The 24092-nt window shown below is 37.5% G+C and overlaps 1 protein-coding gene across 1 annotated transcript in view; it reads right to left on the reverse strand.

The window, feature by feature from the left end:
* Positions 1–24092, reverse strand: part of MetRS-m (Methionyl-tRNA synthetase, mitochondrial) — a 197439-nt gene that overhangs the window by 53101 nt on the left and 120246 nt on the right. The window contains exon 10 of the mRNA XM_090382639.1: positions 2373–2472. Within this exon, the coding sequence (XP_090238765.1) occupies positions 2373–2472 (100 nt within the window). The remainder of the gene's footprint in view (positions 1–2372; positions 2473–24092) is intronic.

A 24092-nucleotide genomic window follows, 5' to 3' on the forward strand; every position in this document is an offset into this window, starting at 1 on the left:
GGTACAAACATTTAGGGGAGATAGGTAACATCTAAAGGAATGTGAATCACATAGGAACCCATAACCGGAAACGTCACGGGAAAGTAGTAGCAGAGGCACAAGAAGCAGAAATGACACAAGACAGTAATTAGTGGCAAACATTTATTTGACATAATATTAACAATGGAGTACAAGATGGATGCATTTTGTGATGTTACAACAGATGCTTGAAGGTTCCACTATGAGACACGATGCATGCGTGACACCGAAGCAGCATGGATTGGCGGACACGGTCGAACATACCTGGAGTTCCTTTGACAGTAGCAGCAGCGCAGACAAGTCTTGCCATGAGATCCATTTCTGTCTCCACAGGCAATTCATACATGATAGATTTGAGGGCTCCACAGAAAGAAATCAAGGCTCGATAAATCAGGTGAGCATGGGGGCCAGGCAACAGGTCCACCACGGCCAATCCATCGATGCCCAAAACGCCTGTTCAAATAGTCACGAACACACCTTCCATAATGGGCAGGCACCCCGTCATGTTGAAACCAAATGTTGCTGGAACATCGTCAAGTAACCCCGGTAAAACTTGTTCAAGAAAGATCTGATATTTAGCGGAGTTCATGCGGGATGGTAACAGGTATAGGCTGACTAAGCAGTCACCGACCACACCTGCCAACACATTTATTGCGAAGCGATGTTGTGCCGCATGGGGGCGCACACCGTGTGAGCCCTCTGCTAATCCATACAATAGGTGCATGTCTGCCATCTCACAGTTCGTATATCGACGCATGCTCTTCTTGCAGTGACTACTGCTTGAATGAGTAAACCAGAAATTTTCCCTCTCGTGAACTGATGAACAGTGCCGTGTACCGATTTATGGCAGGAGCGGCAGGGCATAGCACACGCTTCTTAATCAGACCTGGGTTCGAGTCCGTGACCACCAAATACAGAGGATGTGGAAAGGTCAGGGAATGAGCACCGCATATCCTCGGAGCAATATGGCCTTAGTTGCTAATGCTCCTAAAAACCAAATAACAACAACAACCGACTTACGGTGACGTTTCCGGTTATGGGTTCCTATGCGATTCACATTCCTTTAGATCTTACCTACCTCCCCTAAACGTTTGTACCAATATTTTTGAGACAACCTGTATACATCCATCTTTTTAACGGGACGTGGATCTCTTAAGGAAAAACTATTTTTTTTTTTTTTTTTTGCCTGATGCCATATAAGCTTGCTTTCTTGCATCATTTGCCATTACTACAAAATCACCAATTGGTTTCGGATTTATTATATAATACAGGAACAATTGTGCCAAAGTACCTAGCAAAACCTCTGCACAACTGCCAAAACCAGTACCACACCATATCACTAACAGTAAAATAACAACAAACAGAAATAACAAAAGACCGTTTATAGACACATTATAAATTTACAGTATAAACAATATCCGAACATCTGACTTTCGAAGTCTGCTCACAAGCTTATTTATCTTAAGAATTTACAAAAAATTAATCTTAAGAATTTACAATCAGTTTTTAAGAACTGATATAATAAATATAACTATGTCATGAATTGTGACATTGTATATTGGATCAATATCATAAACCAATGTATTTTTCAAAACTTTGTCTCAGATGGAACAGCAGCACAAATAAAAATCAAAATAAATCTAAAATCAAATAAATGCTCCAGGGTTGTGCAGTATCCTGCATTATTGCAAACCTGTTCAGAAACTTTTTCACAATATCTGTTACTTTCGACATTTGTAGGTGATGTATCATTTTAAACTGTCCAAATGTTATCCAAGAATTTGTCCACACACACACACATATATATATATACTAAAGAATTTCCTTAGAAAACACCAATACTGACAATCTGTGCTGTTTAGACTTCTAACTGACTTCTAATTGTTTAGACTGCTGACTGTTCAGTTTTGTTAACTGTTTAGATATATCAAAATTGACCATGAAAAAATAAAATTCAACCTTTAACACAAAAAAGGAGCAATAAACTTTAAGGCTGTCAACCTTTCTCACTGGCCAACTAACATTTCAAAATCAGTCCATTCCAATGTCATGCTTTCCCAATACAACTCTTCAGTTTCAAAACCAGTTCTGCTAAACCAGTTCTCCTAACTGCTAAATACAGTTTCATCTAGCAATTTGACAAGTTTTAGTTTTATATTTGTATAATACTTGAATCTTACACACACATCAATCATTAAAATTAAACAGTAATATATTTCTAGTAGTATAATCATAATACTCAAATCAGTAAATATAATAAAGCTGATAACAAAAGGTATCAAGAGAATGCAAAACTAACTTTCCTAAAGCAAGCTATTTGTTCATTTTGATTTTTTATGAGGAGGAGAGCTTACCTTTACATCATCAACAATCCAATGAGAGTGGCAGAAAATGCTACGAGGAGGTTCTAGTCCAGCAGCAATTAAAAAGGCAGGCCAATATATGCCGTGAAACCTATTTTAAATTTTGTACTTGAATGAAGGTATCAATAACACAGCAATAAATATTAAAATATCCCTTTCAATTACTATATGCAGAAAATGTTCTTGGTTATCCATCTACTTTATATATCCTACGTTTATACACCATATGTGGTGTATAAAAATAGGATATATAAAGTTTTCTCCATCTCCAAGTAGTCGGGGGCAGGAGTGCAGTAGCACACACTCTTTGAGTAGATCAGGGTTCAAGCCCCTAACTGCTAAATACAGTTGATCTGCCAACCCACACGGGACAGTGTGGCAGATTATGGTCCTTTCCCAAAACATGACTTTTTGAGGAGGCCTTCATCATGCAGTGGATTGACAATGGCTGTAGAGTATATATATACTCTGCAGTCATTGTGTGTGTGTGTGTGTACAATAAAAGAGACAGAATTACAGAACTTGTTAAGTAGATAAACTACTTATTAACAAGTCACCATTGGGTAAGTAAAACAGGATTAAAATTATTGAGTTAACTGTGCCTCCCCACAAACAGCACATATAGAACCAAACAAGTATTAATAGTATTATGACTGTGTTGTTTCAGCTTTTGGTGAAGCAACATAATTTTCTCTCTGATAAAGAAAAAATATTGGCTCTTTCATCATTCCGAATTACATTTCCTACTACTTGTTTGAGAATTCAAAATAAAAATTACTGATGATATTTATATATCATTATTAATAACTCTTGATCACACATTAAATGCATACGTTGTTACCACACTACGCAAAGCAAATAAAGACTCTAATGTACACAGATAATTTGTTTTTAATGTAACAGGGAAAAAAAAGGTTAAATTTTAATTTGTTAATAAAGTAAGGTATGTGAATTGACCAACTGAGAACATAATCTATCCATAATCCTAAATGTGTGTGTGTGTGTGTGTGTGTGTGTGTGTGTGTGTGTGTGTGTGTGTGTGTGTGTGTGTGTGTGTGTGTGTGTGTGTGTGTTACCAATTTTATAATATGACAAGTACAAGTGCTAACATTGGCTTTGTGCAAACATGCATTGGCACATATTTGGGTGTCTGATTAAATCAGACACCTAAATATGTGCCAGATTGATTAAATCAGTCTGATTTAATCAATAGCACTGATTAACAGCATAATCAGAGTTATTATTTTATTTTGACTGATATGAAATAAAATAAATTTTCTGTTCATACTCCATGATAACCGGAGGTCAGAAGAGTTTACAAGTTAAAGAGAATACAAGACAATTCTACTGTATTAGTAGTCATGGTCATTTGGCATTAGCAGAGGCATATGATGTGAAAAAGCAAGCTCATACAGCATCAGCCAAAAAAAAAAAAAAAAAAAAAATTCCAATTCCCTCATCCATTCACTCCAAAAGTTTGTCCAGTTCTTCACGGAATTTTTTTAAGCTATCAACTTCCATGACAGATGGAAGTTTCTTCCAGCAATCAACTACCCGCTGGCTGAAGGCAAATTTCCGCACATCTATTCTACAACTTTCTTTCCTCAATTTGAGTTTATGCCCACCTCATGTTCATAATCTGAGCAAGAGGAAGAATCCCATCAGCATCGAGCGTGCTGAAACCATTCATGGCCTTATACACATCAATCAGATCACCTTGCAGATGCCTAGTCACCAGACACTGCAATTAGCAGAACTTGAGCCTTTCTTAGTAAGAAAGATCCTTTGTTCCTCTCGCCAATCTTGTTGTACTTCTCTGTACTCATTCTAGCAACTATACATCCTTCCTAAAATGAAGCCTCCAGACCTGTATGCAGTACTTAAGGTGTTGCCTGACCATTGCCTTATACAAAGGGATAATCACCTCCTTATACTTTCTAAAAAAATGTCTGTATATCATTGAAAAGAAACTATGACCTGCTCTAGCAGCCTGTCTGCACTGCTAAGAACATATCTGACTGCACATTTACCCCAGGTCTTTTTCATTCTCCACTACCTTGAGTATAGCACTACATAGTTGGTATATTTCTCTGCGGTTATTGCTAACCATATGTAGAACTTTACATTTGTCAATGTTAAACTTCAGTTGCCACTTGTCAGCCCATCTGCCCAACTTTTCTAGATCCTGTTGCAGTAGCAGCTTACTGTCATTACACTCCTAACAACCCAGCCAACCTTAGAATCATCTGCAAACTTCGACATTAAGCCTGATATATCTTCATCAATATCAGTGATATACATGTATATACAAAAGAGCAATGGGCCCTAAGGGACTCTATTAATAACATTAGTCCACGAAGAGCACTGTCCATTGATTACCACTCTCTGTCTTCTCCCACTCAACCATCCTTTTATCCATTGTAGCAACTTTCCCTTAATACCATACTGCTCCAATTTGCACAGTAGTCTTCCATGTGCAACAGTATCAAAAGTGTTCATGAAATCCAAGTATATGATATCAAAATTATTTTTTATATCCAGTTCCTTTGTGATCACATCATAGTATCCAATTAAATTAGTCACACAAGACTTGCCCTTAAAAAAACCCATGCTGTGTCTGAATTATTACTGCAGTCTTGTCTAAATGATCCTGCAATGCTTCTTTAACCAGTGATTCCCTTATTTTCCCCAGAACAGAAGTTAAACTAATGGGTCTACAATTATTCGTGTCACCATTTAATCCCCATCTGTGAATTGGGGATACATTTGTACATCTCCAGTCAGTGGGCACCTCCCCTGAGGTCAAGGATGCTCTCAAAATTATGGCTAAGGGTTTGCTTACTTCCTTTGCCTCCTTTAATATAACTGTTCAGATCCCATCCACCCCAGGTGCCTTTCTTATGTTTAACTTTAACAATTTCTCTTCCACTTTTCTCTCAGTTATTAAAAATCATTTAGCTCCCTGTTAGAATTTAATAAGCTTCTGTCTGTCCTCCACTTTCCTCATGTGTGAATGTAGATACAAAATACTCATTCAGTTTGCTATCTGAGCAGAATCATCAATATCAAGCAGACAAATCTGATTTTTCTCCTTCCTTCTACAGTTTATATGAGTAAAAAAGGCTTTGCTTTTTCTTTACATCATTTGCCAAAGATTTCTCGCAATCTGTCTTCGCTTGCCTAACCTCTTTTGTGACTTGATTACAAACTAGTGTAGAGACTATTAGCGTGTATCTACCATAGGCTTCTGTGTCGCCTATTAATTTATATGCATTCTATGCATTTTTCTTCTCTGCCACGAGTTTCATTAATTCATCTAACATCCATATTTGGGTGTCTGATTTAACAGCCTAATGAGTGTTATTATTTTATTTTTACTTATATAAAATAAAATAAATTTTCTGTTTATATCCATGACAGGATAACTAGAGGTCAGAAGAGTTCACAAGTTAAAGAGAATACAAGAAAATCCTACTGTATTTAGTAGTCACAGGCTTGAACCACAATCACTCAAAACTTATGAATAGACAGTTTTCATATATCCATTTTTGAAGTGCAAAAATGGATATCAATTTATACCATACATTTTTCGTAAATTTTTTTGGTATATTTATGAGATCATAATTTCATTTGTGGTATTTCCACAAAAAAAATTATATCACCTGTATTATTTTTAAGGTGGTGTAAGAGAGAGACTACTATAAAAATATAATTTAAAAATATATTACAAAGGTCACCAGACAGGTAGTCACATGGAAAAGTACAACTCTATTTGGATAGTTTGGGGATTACACCTGCATGACTGCTAAATACAGTGATAATTCTCTCAAGCATGTGAAATGCTCTAACACTATGTGGCTATCCCAGAGTATAAATAAAGGATAGGTACAAAATGAGTACTCTGTGGGACACTCATTCTATACTATCTGGAACTATCCTTTTAGAAATCCTATCCTCTCAACAACTTGGAAAAAAAAAAAAAAATAGATTAAATATGGTATGATAAATTAATGATGTCTAAATTAAACCATTCTTATATTCCATGTGGCTTATTTTGAAGTCTAATTACTTTGTTCATTTAATTGATTAGTAGCAGGCAGAAGTAGGTACCTGAACATTTTTTCTTACTGCAGTTAGCAGAGGTTCCTTCCAAACTGCTCCAATAAATAAGGGACAGACAACAATTTCCAATTACAAGGCATTCGCACTTGCTCACTTTTACATAGCTGTGAAGTCTTCAGATTTATGATGGAGGTCCATCTTTTTGACTCATTTTGACCCACCACTTTTTTTTTTTTTTTTTTTTTTTTTTAGGAGCATTAGCAACTAAGGCCATATTGCTTCGGGAATATGCTCTGGTCATTTCCTGACCTTTCCGCATCCTCTGTATTTGGTAGTGATGGGCTCGAACCACGGTCTAATCAAGAAGCATGTGCTACGCACTGCTGCTCCTTCCCACCTGGACCCACCACTTCTGTCTCAGCATCATACTAGAGTTGGTACCAGAAACTTTCTCCATCTTTTTGAAAAAACACCATATTTCTCTCTCTTTTTCTTTTTAAAAAATAATGTGAATTTTTTAAAATTTTGTTAAAGAATATGGCCGTGATAAACACCTTAGAATAGTTTTCTGCATAAAAACCTTTATGCCATAAAAATCTTTATTCTGCAGTTTTCATTTACAATTATGATATCCACTTGAGAGAGATAACATCCATTCAGGGATGATACCCTCTCACAATTTAGATATTTTATTTGGTTTTTTTTAGGAGCATTAGCAACTAAGGCCATATTGCTCCGGTGCAGTGGTCATTCCCTGCCCTTTCCGCATGCTCCGTATTTGGTGGTGACGGGCTCGAACCCCGGTCTAATCAAGAAGCATGTGCTACGCACTGCTGCTCCTTCCCACCTGGCTACGGAGGCGCCTCACAATTTAGAATTCAATAAAGATAAATGAAAGAACTTAGTGTATTAAAAACTGATATAATTAAAGATTTATTTTTGAATAAAAATTAAGCATTTTCGACTCCCAACTCAAGATTGCTGACATTCTAGAAATAAAAGTTATAGAAACTGTCCTCCACTATCAGTAAATTAGTAATCAATCATAATTACAAAAGACAATTGAGAAACAAACCACCAACAGAGCACTGCGAGCCACATACAGTAAAAAATAAATAAATAACTGTGATACATTCATAGCAGAAGCTGTAGATTTACGAATAAATTTGATAAAGGGTAGTTGTTGACCAGCTGACTTTCTGTCATGAATTCTGAAGACCAAAGCATGTTTCTTATAGTGTTTGATGCGTTTGACTGCACATATATACAGGGTGTCTCAAAAATACACGGCATAACTTCAGGAATGAGTTCCTCATATGAAGACAATAAAAATACTTTATATCAACATAGTTCCAGAAATGCTTGGTTTCTGAGTTTCGATAGTCTGTCTATGACACTTAACTGTTCACATCACCTTATAGTAATTGTTCAAAATATCCACCTTCTGCCTGAATAGGCCTCACATCGACATCTCATGGACTCGCAAAGACGATGCCAAATTCCTAGCATTCATAGTCTCACAACCTGCCACAATTCGATTGCGGAGAATTTCCACATCAGCTACCGGAGTCGAATGCACCAATAACTTTAAATGGCCCCACAAGAAGAAATCTAGTGGGTTTAAATCAGGTGAGTGTGGAGTTGGTCCACCTCTACCTATCCACCAAGCAGGAAACCTTCGATTCAGGTAATTGTGGGCTAGATGTCTGTAATGTGCAGGAGCGCCATCGTGCATAAAGTGTGCTTGTTGATGAATGATCAGTGGCGTGTCCTCCAAGAAATCAGGCATGTTGTTTTCCAGAAAGTTCCTGTATGCCTGCCCTGTGAGTTTGTTTGGAAGTACATGGGGCCCAAATAACTTATCACCAAAAACACCCGCCCATATGTTGAGGCTGAACCGCTGTTGGTGATGTGATGAAAGAATTGCATGTGGATTTTCCTCGGCCCATACATGCTGATTGTGAAAGTTTTGGATTCCGTCTCGTGTGAACTGTGCTTCATCTGTGAATCTTCATCCTTCATCTAAGGCAGGAAAGTGAGGAGTTGTACCACACTGCTGCAAGAGCCACTGGCAGAACATTACTCATGCAGGTAATCTGCTGGTGAAAAGGCCTGTACCCGTTGCAGATGGTGGTTGTTTGGTTTTTAGAAGAATTAGCAACTAATGCCATGTTGCTCCGGGGATATGCAGTGGTCATTTCCTGACTCTTCTGCATCCTCTATATTTGGTGGTCACAGGCTCGAACCCTAGTCTAATCAAGAAGAGTGTGCTACGCACTGCTGCTCCTGCCCACCTGGCAATGGAGGCACCAGTTGCAGATGGTAAGGATACAGTTGGTGTTCTCACAACACTCTCCAAATAGTCAAACGTTGAACAGCCAGTTGCACTGCTATTCTGCATGTGCTGATTCCAGGAGTGGCATGCACAACATCCAAAATCTCCTCCTCAACTTCAGGAGTCGTAGATCTTGGTAGTCCTCTGTTGGCAGCACGAGGTGTAAAAGTCCCATGTTCACAGAGGCAGCGATGGATTCCTTCAAACGTTTTCCTGCCTAGACATCTTCATTCTGGGAACCTTTCGTGGTACAAATGACGAGCCTCCAGAGCACTGCCATCCGCCAAACCGTACATAAAGTGCATATCCGTTTGCTCCTGATTTGAGTACATAGTCGGAATGGAAAACCACCAGATTCTCAGTACTTTGTGATGAAGGAAATCACCTGCGGGAGATAAGACATTCCGGTTAATAACTCAGGAACCAAGCATTTCCGGAACTATGTTGATATAAAATATCTTTATTGTCTACACACGAGGAACTCATTCCTGAAGTTATGCCCTGTATTTTTGAGACACCCTGTGTGTGTATGTATACATAGGTATCTGTATTCGCGGTTTCGCGATCGCTGATTTAATATAAAATGAAACCTAAAAAAATGTGAATTTTAAAGCGCCATGAATATTTTTCGCCATTAAAAAACATGGGCGTGGCAAAAATTATCTTTTCCGGTCAAAACAGCGCTCAGTGGGTGGGGGAGAGGGGTGACAAAATCGTGAGCATGGATGTTTGTCGCTAATCCTTGATCAGTATGTGTTATGCGTTTGTCATGGAAGGTTTCGTCTTTTGCTTTTAATTTATATGCTTATAAATTGAATAAATTTATCAATTTATAAATTGATATGCTTACAAAAGTGATAAATCTACCGTTTTGCAGTGTAAAATAGACTTTTTCGAGTGTGTTAACGGAAGAAAATGACTTTATTGTGGACAAGTTCTTTCTAACTCGTACAAAAATATGGCTACGAATAACAAGAGAAATGTGAAAATATCAAAGAAGGCGATGACATTAGCGAATAAAACTGAGTTATTAGACAATTTCTAATGGTGAAAGTGTCTCCTCAGTGGCAAAACATTATAAAATCAATGAGTCAACGGTACGATTAATCAAAAAATCGGAAGAAAAAATCCACCGTAGTGTCCGTGAAAACGCGCTAATTTCTTCAAAAATTTGCTCTGTAACTTGTGATGTTAAATTAGAAAAAATGGAAAAAGCTTTAAATCTGTGGATAGAAGACCGAACTCAAAATAAAATTCCGTTAAGTTCACTCATCATTCGTGAAAAGGCAAAACTCCTTTATCAACACTTTAGCGAAACTGGTGATAGCACTGGCGGGATAAGTTTTTTTGCTAGCAAAGGCGCTAGTTTGAAAGATTTGTTTGAAATTTCTAATAAATATTACATTTAATATTAAATTGTTTCTTATTTTCATTTCGATGGCATATGCTTGCATTTAACTATGTCTATGTACATAGTCATATTATGAAGGTACATATAATACATACATAGGCAAAATTTTAGACTAGTTTTTCTTATATATTTCATACTTTGGAACGGAACCCCTTTATTACTATGGGAGCCATAACTCAGTATTCGCATTTTCCGTATTTGCGACATTTCTTAGGAATGTAACCCCTGCGAATAGCAGGGGTTTACTGTATAAGTACTAGATATGATGGAAAAAAAAAATATATATATATATATATATCAGTTTGGTAAAGCGGTAGCAGTTATTGGGTGAGATACAGTGCAATATGTGGATGCTTTGTGCATCAAACACCCGAGTAACGTGCATAAGCCAATGCCGGCACTATGGCGAAACCTAGTGATACAATATATAATTAAAAGGTAAGCGTAAAACAAAAGATAAAGCATAGTGCAAACTATAAGATTGAGCCAAGTAAATAAAATAAAATAAAATAATGAAGTAACAGTATAACAGTACCGAGGCAAAATTATAAAGCAATGATGTAAATTATAAAAAAGGGTCAATTATGGGTATGTAAATACATTAAAAGGGACTTTGTCTAGGGCTAACCCTCTCAATGTATCAGCCCATAATTAACGTAGCTATCTGTTTCTGTAGTCAACTCCCAGCAAATCTAGGTAAGCATATAAGTAGGATGGTGAAACGGTAATAATAATAAGCCAAAAGCTAGTAATACGCCGCATTTGGTAGGTAAGGAATTTAGAAGCAATAAGATGTGAGCCGAATGGTAACAAGCTCATATTTGATAAGTAGTTTGCTGGCGAGATGACTGTTAGCCCGACAAATAGCATAGTAGCATAAAAAAGAGTAAGAATTCCATCCATTGTAGTTGTATATCTTTGTTGAATAGGCAGCTCGGGCTAAAGGAAGGAGAACGGAAGTAGGATGTAGAATAGCAATAGTACCTCAATCCCCCTTGAATTGCTCTAATAGTTCATGAGGTATGAAGGAAAATAGTGTTATGTAATTTATAGTCAAAAGTATAGAAAAAGAGGAAAAACAATTTTATGTGGGAAGAAATCGGGAGCGTAACTTCCCGTCACTTAAAGAAAGGGATCCTGGTATATGATTATAGGTGTTACATCGTATTGGATGTGGGCAATATACTGTAATAGAAAATAGGAAGCCGTTAATATAATTAGGATATAATATGGGTGATATATATAAGGAACGAAATCCTGGTGAACAAAAATATATAAAAATATAAATAGGTATGCTTACCACCGGTGAATGTGAAGAAATAAAAAGACCGAGAAGTGGAGCACGTGTGTTATTTATTCGAAGCTAGTGGACGTAGGCGCCCTCTGGGTTTGGGAGTTGGTGAAATTGGAAACCAAGCCTGAAGAAACAATGCCAATCAACAGTAGCGCCCTCTGTAATCTAGGTGGACGTGTTAGCAGATTAAGTGTATTAATTTTATGTGATAAGCAGTGGTGCATAAGCAGAACGGTAGATGGTTCTCTGGAGGAAAGAGCAAATGCCAACGGCCAATAGGAATATAAAGAAATAAAAGGTAATAAAAGGAAATAAAGAAATTTATTCCTACCCATGGAGCAAATATAGGTACGACTTTTTTAATGAGTGTAAGCTATATGTAGTATGCTCCATGGGTAGTGCCTACTATGTACATATGTACAAGCCCCGCAAAGGTGCACAAGCCAAAGCTATCGGACACTCTGTGTAGGTATCTATGTTGCTAGAACTTGGTCTGCAATAATAAATGGGTTGAGGTTATTATTATGTTTTTTGTTGATGGCTATCAATATAGCTTTATGTAGGTTGCGTGATATAAAGTGGTGTGGGAATCCATTGTTGATTAATTTGGATTTGAAGTCAATGAGTGTGTCTATTATGTAGACTTCATTATTGCATATTTTAATCCTTCTGATACTTTGGCCCACTATGATGTTACTATGAATGCGTTTGGAGATGTTTGAGTACCAGTTGGTTAAATCTATTGATTTGAAAGGAAAGTCGTTATGTTTGTCGTATAGTTTAATTTGTAGTGCGTTGTCTACTATGTGTAGGTCTAGGTCTAAGTAGGATGCTTTTTTGGTGCTGTGTGTGTGTTGGTGCATTCTAGTACCAATTCGGGAGGGTAAATGGTGCTGGCTTCAGTGATGAAGTTATGTCTATTGATAACGATGAGATCGTCTATATATCTGTAAAGTTTTAAATCAATGCTAAAATTGCGTAAAAGTAGTGAAGGTATAGGTTGGCTACGAGGCTGGAGCTACAGGCGCCCATAGCTATACCTATGTGTTGTCTGTATATGCTATTTCCGTTAAATATGTAGTTATTGAGAATGCATGTGTTAATGAGGTCGTCCCAGTATTGTTGTTTGTATGGTATAATAGTTATAACAACAAAATTCATAAACAATCCTTCGCCTAATACTAATACATACATATATGTATATATATATATATATATATATATAAAAGAATAGATAAATCATACCTGTCATACCTTGCTTATTTATATTTATTTTTATTTTATCCATCAACTGAAACTTTGATTTTATATTACATTTAATATATATATATATATATAATTTGTATTAATATTAAATTAAATTGAGTAAGTATAAATGGATGTGAAAGTTACACAAGGTGCCAGTAACTATAAGGGTGATGAAAGTAGTAAAAGAAGAGTAGTAGATTAGTGAAAGAATGTTAATATCCTAGAGGTTATGATGAATTAAGTAAATTATGGGCTGAATTGCCAAGCTAATATAAAGTGGGGACACTGTAAAGTAAAATTAGTACAACAAAATATTAATAAATATTAATATTACTATTTATTAATATAAATATTAATATTTTTGTACTAATTTTACTTTCTTCACCCTTATAGTTAATTTCATACGTCTAAGGTCACTAAGCTTAAATTAGCTTAAATTGTCATATTAACTTATTTTCTAGAGTAGCTTTATATTCCTAGTTACGATACTTAGTTTAAAGTTTAACTTAGACAGAGATTTTGTAGGTATTACTTAGTATCGGTAACGGTATCAAATCCACGTGTTACAAATTGAACGAGAGGTCTTTTTTTTAACCAAATTTAGTCGATTTATTAACCAATTGTTATATCAAATTATCTTCTATAAGTAGATTATAGACCTAGTCAGGATCCTTAGTTTATTCTAAATTGAGATAGCGAGATTTGGAAGCTAATCAATACTTACGAGTCCGTAGAAGTACCGTTCGAGAATTCCCGCCATTTTTACACGATAGCATAAGCTTAGTGTAGTATAGTGCATAATATAATATTGCCAATTAATCAGTAAATCTATTAATCTTGATAAACTTTATTGTCAATTAAATTGTATTTTTAACTCTATATATATATATAACGACTTAATTGTAACAAATAATCAATACATAACTATAGTGGTACACGTGATACGGAAGTTGTATAAAGGGAACTCGTAGAAAACACTAGATACCGAAAAAAATATATATAACATAACTGTTTTGGGATATAACTTAAGGATTTAATTTTTGTTTTGAAATTTTATTGAATTAAATCGGAATCATGACTCTGACCAGAGCAGCAAAGCAAAAGGCTCAAGCTAATGGGAGTGCTGTGGTTCAAGGGAGAACTGAGGGAGGCAGTTGCCCTCTGAATCACAGTCTTTTAAAATGCACTGTTTGCTTAATGTTTGCGGAGCAGTCGGGTACGGGACATGATACTGCCAAGGGGGATGTCTTTGTGTGTGCACAATGTAAGGAGTGCAAGGAAATCAGGTGACAACTCGGCGTTGTTATGGGCCTTTATGAGAGCTTGAAGGACAGGGTGGATGCCCTTGAAGGAAATAAATTGAGGGGCCCATCAAGCTCTCAGCTGCCCACATCAACACCAGAGCTTGCACTTGATCATCAGGCAACACAGAGGCAGCTCCCCTAGGCAGAATGCGCTGGTCCAACAGGAACTAGTAGTTGTTGGTGACTCTATTGTCAGGGAAACGGGGAACATGCTTTGTAAAAAGGATAGGTGGAATAGGACCAGAGTATGTCTGCCAGGAGCAAAGGTTGATGACGTTGTAGAGCGGATATCATCTTTTAAGGGCACAAAAGGTGATATAGTTGTACACGTTGGCACTAATGATATTAAGAGTAGGAGACCGGCGGAATTACTTAGCAAGTACAGGTCACTGTTGAAAAGAGGCCGTGAATTAGGGTTGAATTTGAAAGTGTCTGCAATTCTGCCCAGACACGATAGGAGGCAGTATATCATGAGAGCCTTGTCGATCAATTCGGCCCTGGAGGGATTGAGCAAGGCTCAAGGGGTAGAATTTTTTTCAGCCTGGACTGTACTTGTTAATAGGAGAGATTGCTTCTACAGGGATGGGATACACTTAAATAGAAAGGGTGCAAGAATTTTTGCTGATGCTCTCGAGGCAGTGTTAGGTGGGTCGGAAAACTGCTAGTTGAGGGGGATACAAGGACTAATAGATTAACAGTAGCCACTGGCAGAGGCGGAAGTGATTCTTGCACTGCTTCTATTGAAATGAGCAGAAGCCTGAAAAACAAGATGCAGGATATTTCAGAGACTGCTGGGAGTCATTGCGGTACAAGTAAACACATGGGTTGTGTTAGGGTAGCTAAGAATAGAAACAGGTGCATGTATACCTGCGTGTACACCAATGCTAGGAGTTTGGTAAATAAATTTGATGAATTTGAGGTATTGCTCAAAACATCGAAGGCAGATATTGTTGGGATATCATAGACGTGGTGTCACACAGATATAAGGAATGCGCAACTGGAATTTGGGGAATACAATGTGTATAGAAAGGATAGACAGGACAGGAGGGGAGGAGGGGTTATGCTATTAATTAAGAAACACATAAAGTCCAAGGAAGTGAAGCCAGTCGACATCGATGGACAGGGCAGTGTCGAGTCAGTTTGGTGTGACATAAGCATAGGCAAATCAAAATTGAGAGTAGGAGTGTGCTATAGGCCTAATGACTCTAATGAGTATAATAAGATGTTGTACAGGGAAATAGAGTGGGCCAGTAAATCAGAGAGTCTTATAATGGGGGATTTTAATTTCCCAGATATTGACTGGAATTTGTGGGTTGGTCACTCGCACACTAGCAAGGCTTTTGTGGATTTATTGGATGATTGTTTTCTACATCAGCATGTTCGTGAGGCAACAAGAGGGAGCAATACTCTTGATCGGATTATCAGTAGTGATTCTTCATGCATTAAGAATCTGCAGATAAATGAACCACTAGGTGGCAGTGATCACAGTGTGTTGAAGTGGGATTTACTCAAGGAGGTAACTACCATCAGAGGTAAAGGGAAGGGTTTTTGTTTTCGTAAAGGCGACTATGATGGTCTGAGACAGTATTTAAATTCTATACAGTGGGACCAACTGATGACGTTACCAACAGCAAACTCAAAATGGGAAGCATTCAAGGAACTAATCTTGGAGGCTACCAGGCTTTACATACCAACTAAGAAATATTGTTCAAGGTTTAGGCCTAAATGGTTGTCAGATGAATTAATGAGACATGTGGCAGAGAAGAAAAATGCATGGGATACATACAAATTAATGGGTGACATGGAAGCCTATGATAGATAGAAGTTGGTCTGTAACCAATTCACAAAGGAGATTAGGCAGGCAAAGGCAGACTACGAAAAATCCTTGGCAAAGGATGCAAAGAAAAACAGAAAAGAGTTCTTTACATATTTGAACTCGAGAAGGAAAGGGATGAATCAGATTGGTCCACTGGATATTGATGGTTCAACAGTTGAGGATCCTGCTCAGGTGGCTAACAATCTAAACGAGTATTTTGCATCTACATTCACGCATGAGGAGTTATTCAGGAAGGAGAATGATGTAGGTAAAGTAAACATTGGCAGTGGGCTGGATGATTTTGTAATAACTGAGAGGAAAGTGGAGGAGAGATTGTTGAGGATAAACATAAAAAAGGCACCTGGGGTGGATGGGATCTATCCAGTTATATTAAAGGAGGCAGCAAAGGAAGTATGCAAACCCTTAGCCATAATCATGAGAGCTTCTTTGGACTCAGGGGAGGTACCCATGGACTGGAGATGTGCAAATGTGACCCCAATTCACAAAGGAGGATCAAAGGCTGACACAAGTAATTATAGACCTGTTAGTTTAACTTCTGTTCCAGGTAAATTAATGGAGGCACTGGTTAAAGAAGCACTGCAGGATCATCTAGACAAGAATTCAGTTATAGCTCAGACGCAGCATGGTTTTGTTAAGGGCAGGTCTTGCCTGACCAATTTAATTGGATACTATGATGTAGTCACAAAAGAACTGGATGCAGGGAATAACTTTGATATTATATATTTGGATCTTAGAAAGGCTTTTAATACTGTTGCACATGGAAGACTGCTCCACAAATTGGAGCAGTGTGGCATTGGAGGCAAATTGCTGCTATGGATAAGGGGATGGTTGAGTGGCAGAAGACAGAGAGTGGTAATCAATGGACACTGTTCAACGTCGACTAATGTTATTAGTGGAGTTCCTCAGGGTTCAGTGTTGGGTCTGTTGTTGTTTTCGGTGTTTATGAATGATATTGATGATGGGATATCAAGTTTAATGTCCAAGTTTGCAGATGATACAAAGGTTGGCAGGGTTGTCAAGGACACTACTGACACTATGCTGCTGCAGCAGGATCTGGATAGGTTGAGCAGATGGGCTGAGAGGTGGCAAATGAAGTTTAACATTGACAAATGTAAAGTACTACATATGGGAAACAGTAACCACAGAGCAACGTATCAACTCTGCAGTACTACACTGACAGTGGTGGAGAATGAAAAGGACCTGGGGGTAATTGTGCAGGCAGATATGAAGTTCTCTGAGCAGTGCAGACGAGCTGCAAGAGTAGCTCATGGTGTCTTGTCAATGATATACAGGAATTTTTCTAGCAGGGATAAGGAGGTGATTATTCCCTTGTATAAGGCAATGGTTAGGCCACATCTTGAGTACTGTATACAGGTGTGGAGGCCTCATTTCAAGAAGGATGTAGAGCTGCTGGAACGGGTACAGAGAAGGGCAACAAGATTAGTGAATGGAACAAAGGGTTGCTCTTACGAAGAAAGGCTTAAGTTTTGCAAATTACAGAGTCTGGAGACTAGGCACCGGCGAGGTGATCTGATAGAGGTGTATAAGGCTTTGGCTTGAGCATACTCAATGCCAATGGGATTCTTCATCTTGCTCAGAATAATCACCTCAGAGGGCATAAATTCAAATTGAGGAAGGACGGATGTTGGATAGATGTGCGGAAATTTGCCTTTAGCCAGCGGGCAGTTGGTTTGTGGAATAGACTTCCATCACTTGTTGTTGAAGTTGATAGCCTAAACAAATTTAAGGCTCAGCTGGACAGGTATTTCGAACAAACGGAGGGGTGAAATGGGAGTAGTGGTTGTGGTTTTTTTTTTTTTTTTTTTTGCTGATGCTGAATAAGCTTGCTTTCTTGCATCATATGCCTCTACTAATGCTAATGCTATATTAGTTCTCACTTTAGTAATAAACCTACAGGACTAACAGTATGCAATTACAAACAGGTGGCTTGCAACGTAGTGAAAAGTGATACTGAGGCAGAATGTTTTTGCCATCTGCCTCAATATCAAACATACATGGATAAGTACCATAAACCATCATTACCGAGGATTTGATTATCATTTCTCATGCAGAATTGTTGTCATATGGATTCAAATTTAGGCCTAGTACTAAAAGTAGATTAAATATGATTAATAAACAAATACACATTGACCTAATACAATTTTGCTTAAAACTGGTATACAAACATAAAACACCGGTGGAAGCTTTCCACATGGATTACTCTCGCCTGTAAAGCTATAGAAAACACATTCTTGGTGACTCCTTTACTTCTTTACCATTAGTAGAGGCATATGATGAAAGAAAGCAAGCTTATGCATCAGCTATATTAAAGTTCGAAATACCTGCCCCTTCCGTTCGTTCGAAATACCTGTCCAGGTGAGCCTTAAATTTATTTACGCTATCAACTTCCACAACAAGGGATGAAAATCTGTTCCACCAACCAACTACCTGTTGGCTAAAGGCAAATTTCCACGCATCTATCCTACATCTGTCTTTCCTCAATCTGAATTTATGCCCTCTCAGGTGATTATTCTGGGCAAGAGGAAGAATCCCATCGGCATTGAGCATGCTCAAACCATTCAAGGCTTTATACACCTCTATCAGATCACCTTGCCGGTGCCTAGTCTCCAGACTCTGTAATTTGCAAAACTTAAGCCTTTCTTCGTAAGAGCAACCCTTTGTTCCATTCACTAATCTTTTTGCCCTTCTCTGTACTCGTTCCAGCAGCACTACATCCTTTTTGAAATGAGGCCTCCAGACCTGTATACAGTACTCAAGGTGTGGCCTGACCATTGCCTTATACAAGGGAATAATCACCTCCTTAACCCTGCTAGAAAAATTCCTGTATATCCTTGACAAGACACCATGAGCTACTCTTGCAGCAAGTCTGCACTGCTCAGAGAACTTCATATCTGCCTGCACAATTACCCCCAGGTCCTTTTCATTCATTACCACTGTCAGTGTAGTACCACAGCATTGATACGTTGTTTTGGGGTTGCTGTTTCCCATATGTAGTACTTTACATTTGTCAATGTTAAACTTTATTTGCCACCTCTCAGCCCATCTGCTCAACCTTTCCAGATCCTGTTGCAGCAGCATAGCATCAGTAGTGTCCCTAACAACCCTGCCAATCTTTGTATCGTCTGCAAACTTCGACATTAAGCCTGATATACCTTCATCAATATCATTGATAAATATACAAAACAACAGTGGACCTAACACCGAACCCTGTGGGACACCACTAATAACATTAGTCCACGAAGAGCAGCACCCATTGATTACCACCCTCTGTCTTCTCCCATTTAACCATCCTTTTATCCATTGTAGCAACGTACCCTTAAAACCATTCTGCTCCAATTTGTACAATAGTCTTCCATGCGCAACAGTGTCAAAAGCTTTCCTGAAATCCAAATATATGATATCAAAATTATTTTCTGCATCCAGTTCCTTTGTAACCACATCATAATATCCTATCAAATTTGTCAGACAAGACTTTCCCTTAACAAACCCATGCTGTGTTTGAATTATTGCTGCAGTCTTGTCTAGATGATCCTGCGATGCATCTTTAACCAGTGACTCCATTATTTTATGTGGAACAAAAGGTAAACTAACTGGTCTGTAATTACTCGCGTCACCCTTCGATCCCCCTTTGTGAATTGGGGATACATTTGCACATCTCCAGTCCGTGGGAACCTCCCCTGAGTCCAAGGATGCTCTCATAATTATGGCTAAGGGTTTGCTTCCTTCCTTTGCCGCCTCCTTTAATATAACTGGATAGATTTCATCCACCCCAGGTGCCTTTCTTGTGTTTATCTTGAACAGCAACAATTTCTCTTCCACTTTACTCTCAGTTATTACAAGATTATCTAGCTTACTGCCAGAGTTGAATACACCTCTGGCATTCCCCTCCCTGAATAACTCCTCATGTGTGAATATCGATGCAAAATATTCATTTAGTTTGTTAGTTACCTGAGCAGGATCATCAACCGTCGAACCATCGATGTCAAGTGGACCAATCAGATTCATCCCCTTCCTTTTAGAGTTTATATAAGTAAAGAAATCCTTGCTGTTTTTCTTAGCATCTTTTGCCAAAGATTTCTCGTAATCTGCCTTCGCCTGCCTAACCTCCTTTGTGACCTGATTATAGACTATTGTGTGCCATGGAGTTTAGAAAAAACTTCTAAAACATTGAGCTTAACAATGAAGGCTTCAACAAAGATGAGCTGATGTCTTCTGTTACCAAATAAAGTGTAAACTTAGCCCAGGAGTTGAGCTAGTCCTGGAGTACAAAGTACAAAGCACCTCATTTGTGCACAGAGCTTGTGCACAAATAAGGTGAAGATTTATAAGAAGAAGACCTAGCCCAGTTGAACACGCAGAGTTGAGGAGCAAGGGAAAGCCGAATCTGTTAAGGAATCGGAGCAACCCAAGAAGGAGTTTAAATTAAAAGAAATGGCAGAAGTGTTTCGAAAAATTTGTGAAGGTCTTTCTATGTTTGATGGAATGGATGAAAACACCGAACATTTCTTGAAAATAGAAAGAAAAGCTCAAGATTGCTTATTGCCAAATTTATGAAGAGAAAAAAAAAGCATGTGAAGCAGATGAAGATCAAAGAGTTCATGTTACGTTCGTGTCAAGAGTACTACCTCCCTGACCTCTACTCAGCCTACAACACCCTGTGATTAATGTATCTTATTAATGTTTCAGGTACATTTTAAGTTATCTTCAGTTAATCACCCGACTTTGATTCATTGTGGTTTAGACCAATTTTCTTAAATATGTACAGTTTGGTTTTGATTCCTTTAGTAGCCATTATAAAGCCTACACGGCTTGTGAAATACATATCAGTGTTTACAGTACAGTAATATGCATTTTTTCTTCCAATATGTTTTCTTTTCTTATGTGCCACTCCAGCTAGTTGACTGCTGTCCCCAGATAATTTTTTTTTTAATTGTTATGGTATATAACTATTTTTCTTCATTCTTCTGAGGACATTATGTGGGTTTTGTAATTTTGGCATATCAGGCTTGGGTTTTGGTTTTTTTTTTTTTTTTTTTAGGAGCATTAGCAACTAAGACCATATTGCTCCGGGGATATGCGGTGGTCATTCCCTGACCTTTCCGCATCCCCCATATTTGGTGGCTCACTGGCTCGAACCCCGGTCTAATCAAGAAGCATGTGCTACGCACTGCTGCTCCGGCATATCAGGCATATAGTAGCAATATTTTATTAGTCATTCCCTAGTTATGTAAAACTTGACTTACATAAGAAGTCCTGAAAAGCATCTCGTATGTATATTGAGGCCTTACTGTACTACATTATACACTACATTATTTTTTTAAACATTATATTTTTTTTCATTTGTAAGAAGGGAGGAATGTAATCAGTGTCACATCCTTCCTTAATTTTTTAATTACAAAAAGTAAAAGAACTTACAATTTTTCTTTTTGATTTATAAGTTTAAGTCAAAAAAAGAAGAGAACTTTGTTACTCTCAGTAAATATTTTAACAGTCAGCAAATTTATCCATCAATTTTATATGAACTAAATTATAATAATATTCATTATTTTTATGCTGAACTGGGTTTTGTTAATGATGTTTCTATAAATACAAACAAAAGGCATTTGGAATGAATGGAGGGGTGAAATGGGAGAGTTTTTTTTTTTTAATTTTTTGGCTGATGCTGCATAAGCTTGCTTTCTTGCATCGTATGCCTTTACTAATGCTAATGCTAATGCTAAAAAAAATTAGCATTATACTTACCTTAAAGCCTAAATCAATGTATATTTTGGGATTTGTTGATTAAATTATTTAAGAATTTCACTCATTGTTTATACATGTATACCTAGTTTTCGATGCATATGCTCACCACACAATGTTGAAAATAAACAATATATGAACAATGTGTGTTTGCCTGTTTCTCATTTTCTCCACTGATGGTTGTTAGCACTGCAATCAAGTTCATGATATGCTTGAAAACATAAAGGGGGAGAGAGAGGGGGAGGAAGAAAAGAGTGATAATTTTCAATGTTTAGGAATCAATATTAGTTTTTATTATCTTTTTGAAAAGTTTGCTCTACGATTTAAATGTTGTAAAGTACAATTTCAAAACTTTCTTTATGATGACAAGTTTATTAGTCATTTATGCAATGTAAAATCTGAATTCTTCATAATTTTTCCTCATTTATGAAAATAACTACAGTGGAGGACAAAAAAACTGCATCCTTGTGAATTTTTCAATTAATGTGTTTTGCGCTGCGTTGCGGGTTGCAGAAATGTTCGAAATGCATTTGTTAGATGAGGTACATATCTCTGTGAATGAAATCCAATAACAAGACTCCACCTGATATATCTAATTGCCATAAATATTTGCCATTATTAATGGAAATATGAGACATCATGCAAATGGCAACCATGACAACCAAACATACATACATTTTATTGCATTTACGTAAATGACAAGTCATGGAATAGTATTATGTACTGTAAATCAGCAAAATAAGTCCTCAATATTTTGTTGTTCCTCCTCAAGCTGCAATTACAGCCTTGCCACAATCTGGCATAGAGTTAATCAACTTCTGGATATGTGGTTGCCCTATTCCATGGTACCACACCCTTACAATACTCTCCTGCAACTGAATCTTACTTGTTGGCTTCTTCTGAGCAATTTTAGACGACATTACGTACCAGCAATTTTCAATAGAGTTCAAATCTGAACTGTTTCCGGGCCAGTCCAACACTGTAATGCCAGAATTTCTGAGGTACCACTGCACCTTAAGAGAGAAAAACAAGGAAAAACATTGGTGTAAGTATGTTTTAAGCCTTGTGAAACAAGAAGACAAACTCATCATTAAATCTAAATAGCATAAAACTTACCAATTTTGCTGTGTGGCAAGGTGCTGAGTCCTGTTGAAAAATGCAGTTTTGGACATCTGTGTGGTGATCCCTAATAACGGGTTTCAAGCACTCCTCCAAGATAGCAGAGTAGGTTTCTGTTCCGTTAATAAACTTAATTTGCCCCACCCCTTTGCTTGTTATGCATCCCCATACAGTGTTATGCAGCCCATTGCTCTTTTGTCCATGAAACATGCATTTTAGCCCATGCAAGTCACTTCTTCCTCATTTGTTGGGTCAACAAAGGCTTCTTCTTGGGCTGATTGGCATGCAGACCACATTCCGAAAGCTGTCTTTGGATAGTTCGTGCACCTGTTTCAACACCAGAGGTCATCTCAAAGTCTAAGTTTAGTTTTAGTTTAGGAGCTAGCATAGCAATTTCTCATAAAAAAAAAAAAAAAAAAAAAAAAAAAAAAATTGCAAAGGCACAGCCGTTTCAAATATCGATCTTGGGAAGGCATAGTCACTCTCTTATGGCCCGATCCAGGTCTTCTCTTCACACCACCGGTTTTATGCTGTAATTTCAGCACCCAGGATACTAGTGGCAGCCTATTTTATCAGCCATAGTACACATATAAAGCCCTTCCTGGGACAGAACAACAGCTACACTTTTTTTTCTTGGTGTCAACTGAACATATGGAGCCATGATTACACCACCTCAAAACAGGATACTAATGGGAGCGTATACCCTTCCAATGCCATATTTATAGAAACAGCTGATGCAATGCCTTGCAATTACTGTCTAATGCAATAGAAGCGTTATCTGGCATAATACCTTTGCTTTGCGACAAACAAAATGACTGTAGTCAAGCAATATCTAATACATTTACTGCAAATGTTATTTTTTTTTAGGTTGATGCAGATTTTTTGTCCACCACTGTAGAAGTGAACTGATTTAATAGAATAAGCCTGTAAAAAGGGGATTAATAGCTGATTGTTAGTAAGAATGGTTCAAACATAAATAGAACAGATATAGAATTTTTAGTGTTTTACAGCTTTACTAGAAAAATCAAGTACCCTTTCCATTCATCCTTTGTCCATCTCTAATTATTATAGTACATTCACATCAGCATCCCATAATGCAACTGTAAACATAATGAACTGATTTTCTTCTCATTAAATTGAAGCTTGCTAGTTGCTGATGCACACCATCATAGAAGGCAGTACACATTTATATTTATATTACATGGTATAATACATTCAATATTTATATTACAGGGTGTTAATAGGCTATGGTATATTACAAAAAAATGTTGAAAGACAATATCAAGTACATTCAGCTATGCAAACATAATGGTGGCCTCTAAGCCATATAACAGATCACGA

The sequence above is a fragment of the Mastigoproctus giganteus genome, chromosome 1 (genome assembly GCF_048544385.1).
Source record: "Mastigoproctus giganteus isolate SK-2022 chromosome 1, ASM4854438v1, whole genome shotgun sequence".
NCBI classification, from domain to species: domain Eukaryota; kingdom Metazoa; phylum Arthropoda; class Arachnida; order Uropygi; family Thelyphonidae; genus Mastigoproctus; species Mastigoproctus giganteus.